The 1,644-nt window shown below is 56.6% G+C and overlaps 1 protein-coding gene across 1 annotated transcript in view; it reads right to left on the reverse strand.

Annotated features, from left to right (window-relative positions):
• LIG1 (ligase I, DNA, ATP-dependent) overlaps window positions 1-1,644 on the reverse strand; it is a 36,811-nt gene that overhangs the window by 9,433 nt on the left and 25,734 nt on the right. Inside the window, exons 18-20 of the mRNA XM_014550418.1 lie at window positions 1,553-1,633; window positions 1,186-1,296; window positions 330-401 (exon numbers count right to left, since the gene is read on the reverse strand). Coding sequence (XP_014405904.1) covers window positions 330-401; window positions 1,186-1,296; window positions 1,553-1,633 — 264 coding nt within the window. The remainder of the gene's footprint in view (window positions 1-329; window positions 402-1,185; window positions 1,297-1,552; window positions 1,634-1,644) is intronic.

Genomic DNA, 1,644 nt, shown 5'->3' on the forward strand with positions numbered 1-1,644 from the left:
TAATAATAATAATAATAATAATAATAATAAATATATAATAAAAGTGACGATCTCAAAAACATTGTCTTAACACGGCTGGATCCTCACATCTGCTTCAGGCAGCCACACCACAGGGGGAAAACCCGTCTCACAGATGTGCAGTTGGGTAGGGAGGGCCTCCCAGACCCCGGAAGGGTGCCGGGGACCCACGCAACTCCTTGGACCACGGAGCACTACTGCCCAGGAGTGGCCTCCCAGCTCAGTGCCGTGACAGAGTGAGAAGTGAAACTCGGGCCCCTGGCCCCCCAGCTCACCCCTCGGCTGCCCCGGGAAGCGAAGCCGGGACTCACCTCTCCGTTGAGGTAGATGAGGTCGAAGGCGTACAAACACACCTGCACCTGGATCTCCGCTGCATCCACCTCCTGGGTTGGGGCAGACAGCAGGGGTGGGGAGAGGTGAGTCGGGCCTGACTGGGCCCCTCCCATCCTGCCTGAGGCAGACACTGTCGTCACCTACCACCCTCCCCCGCTCCCACCTAACGGGCCACACAGCTGTGAGGGCGGCAATGCTGCCAGCCCCGGACACCGAACTGCGATGGCTCTCAGCTGACCCCAACCTCTTCCCCTTTGTCAGGTATTTGCTCTCTCAGCCTCCCTTGCAGCTAATGGTGGTGACATGACACAATGCTGGCCAATGAGAATAAATAAGTTTGCTGGGGTGTAGGCTGTGGGAGCTCCTGGAACAGACCTTCTTTCATAATAAAACACAGAGATGGAGCCCTAGCTGGTTTGGCTCAGTGGATAGAGCATCGGCCTGCAGACTGAAGGGTCCCAGGTTCGATTCAGGTCAAGGGCATATGCCTGGGGTTGCAGGCTCGATCCCCAGTAGGGGGCGTGCAGGAGGCAGCTGATCCATGATTCTCTCTCATCATTGATGTTTCTATCTCTCTCTCCCTCTCCCTTCCTCTCTGAAATCAATAAAAATATATTTTAAAAAAACAAAACACAGAGATGTAGGCAAATAGCTCTTCCTGCTTTCTACTTGGCCTGCTGGGGTGAGGATGCAATGGCTGGAGCTGTGGCAGCCATATTGCACAGGCTGAGACCTGCGTCCTGACGAACACTGACCCTCTGGGGACTGGGCAGGACGGGGAGGAAGATGCGGGCGGGCGGGGCCATGGCAGGCAGTGAAGGGGGCTGAGGCTACCTTGCGTTTGCGGGTGGTGAGCACTTGGAACGGCTGTATCTGCTTCTTCTCCCGGTCCCAAGCCACGGCTTCTGTGTCCAGGATGAAAGATGTGACTGACGGGAGTTTAATCTGAAAGTAGAAGAGGGAGCCCAGGGCTGGTGAGAGGGGAGGCCGAGGCCAAAAGGCAGACTCGGGGAAACAAATGTCCTTTTCCTGCTGTAGCTCTCAAGCTCCACTGACCACTTGGAACCGAACTCAGAGACACGTGCACACAGACCCATATCCCGGGCTGCACCGAGCTGGCCTGGACCCACCCGGTTCCTTGCAGCAGTCACTGCAGCCCCCGCCGGAGGGGAGAGAGAGAAGGGGGGTGGCAGACACCCACCTTGGGGATGCGGCTGATGATGTCCGGGTACTTTCCGGTATTGTCTTCCTGATTCCTGCTGAAGATCTTCACCTCCCCGCCCTCCAGAAAAT

Source organism: Myotis brandtii, unplaced genomic scaffold (assembly GCF_000412655.1).
Source record: "Myotis brandtii unplaced genomic scaffold, ASM41265v1 scaffold601, whole genome shotgun sequence".
Taxonomy (NCBI): domain Eukaryota; kingdom Metazoa; phylum Chordata; class Mammalia; order Chiroptera; family Vespertilionidae; genus Myotis; species Myotis brandtii.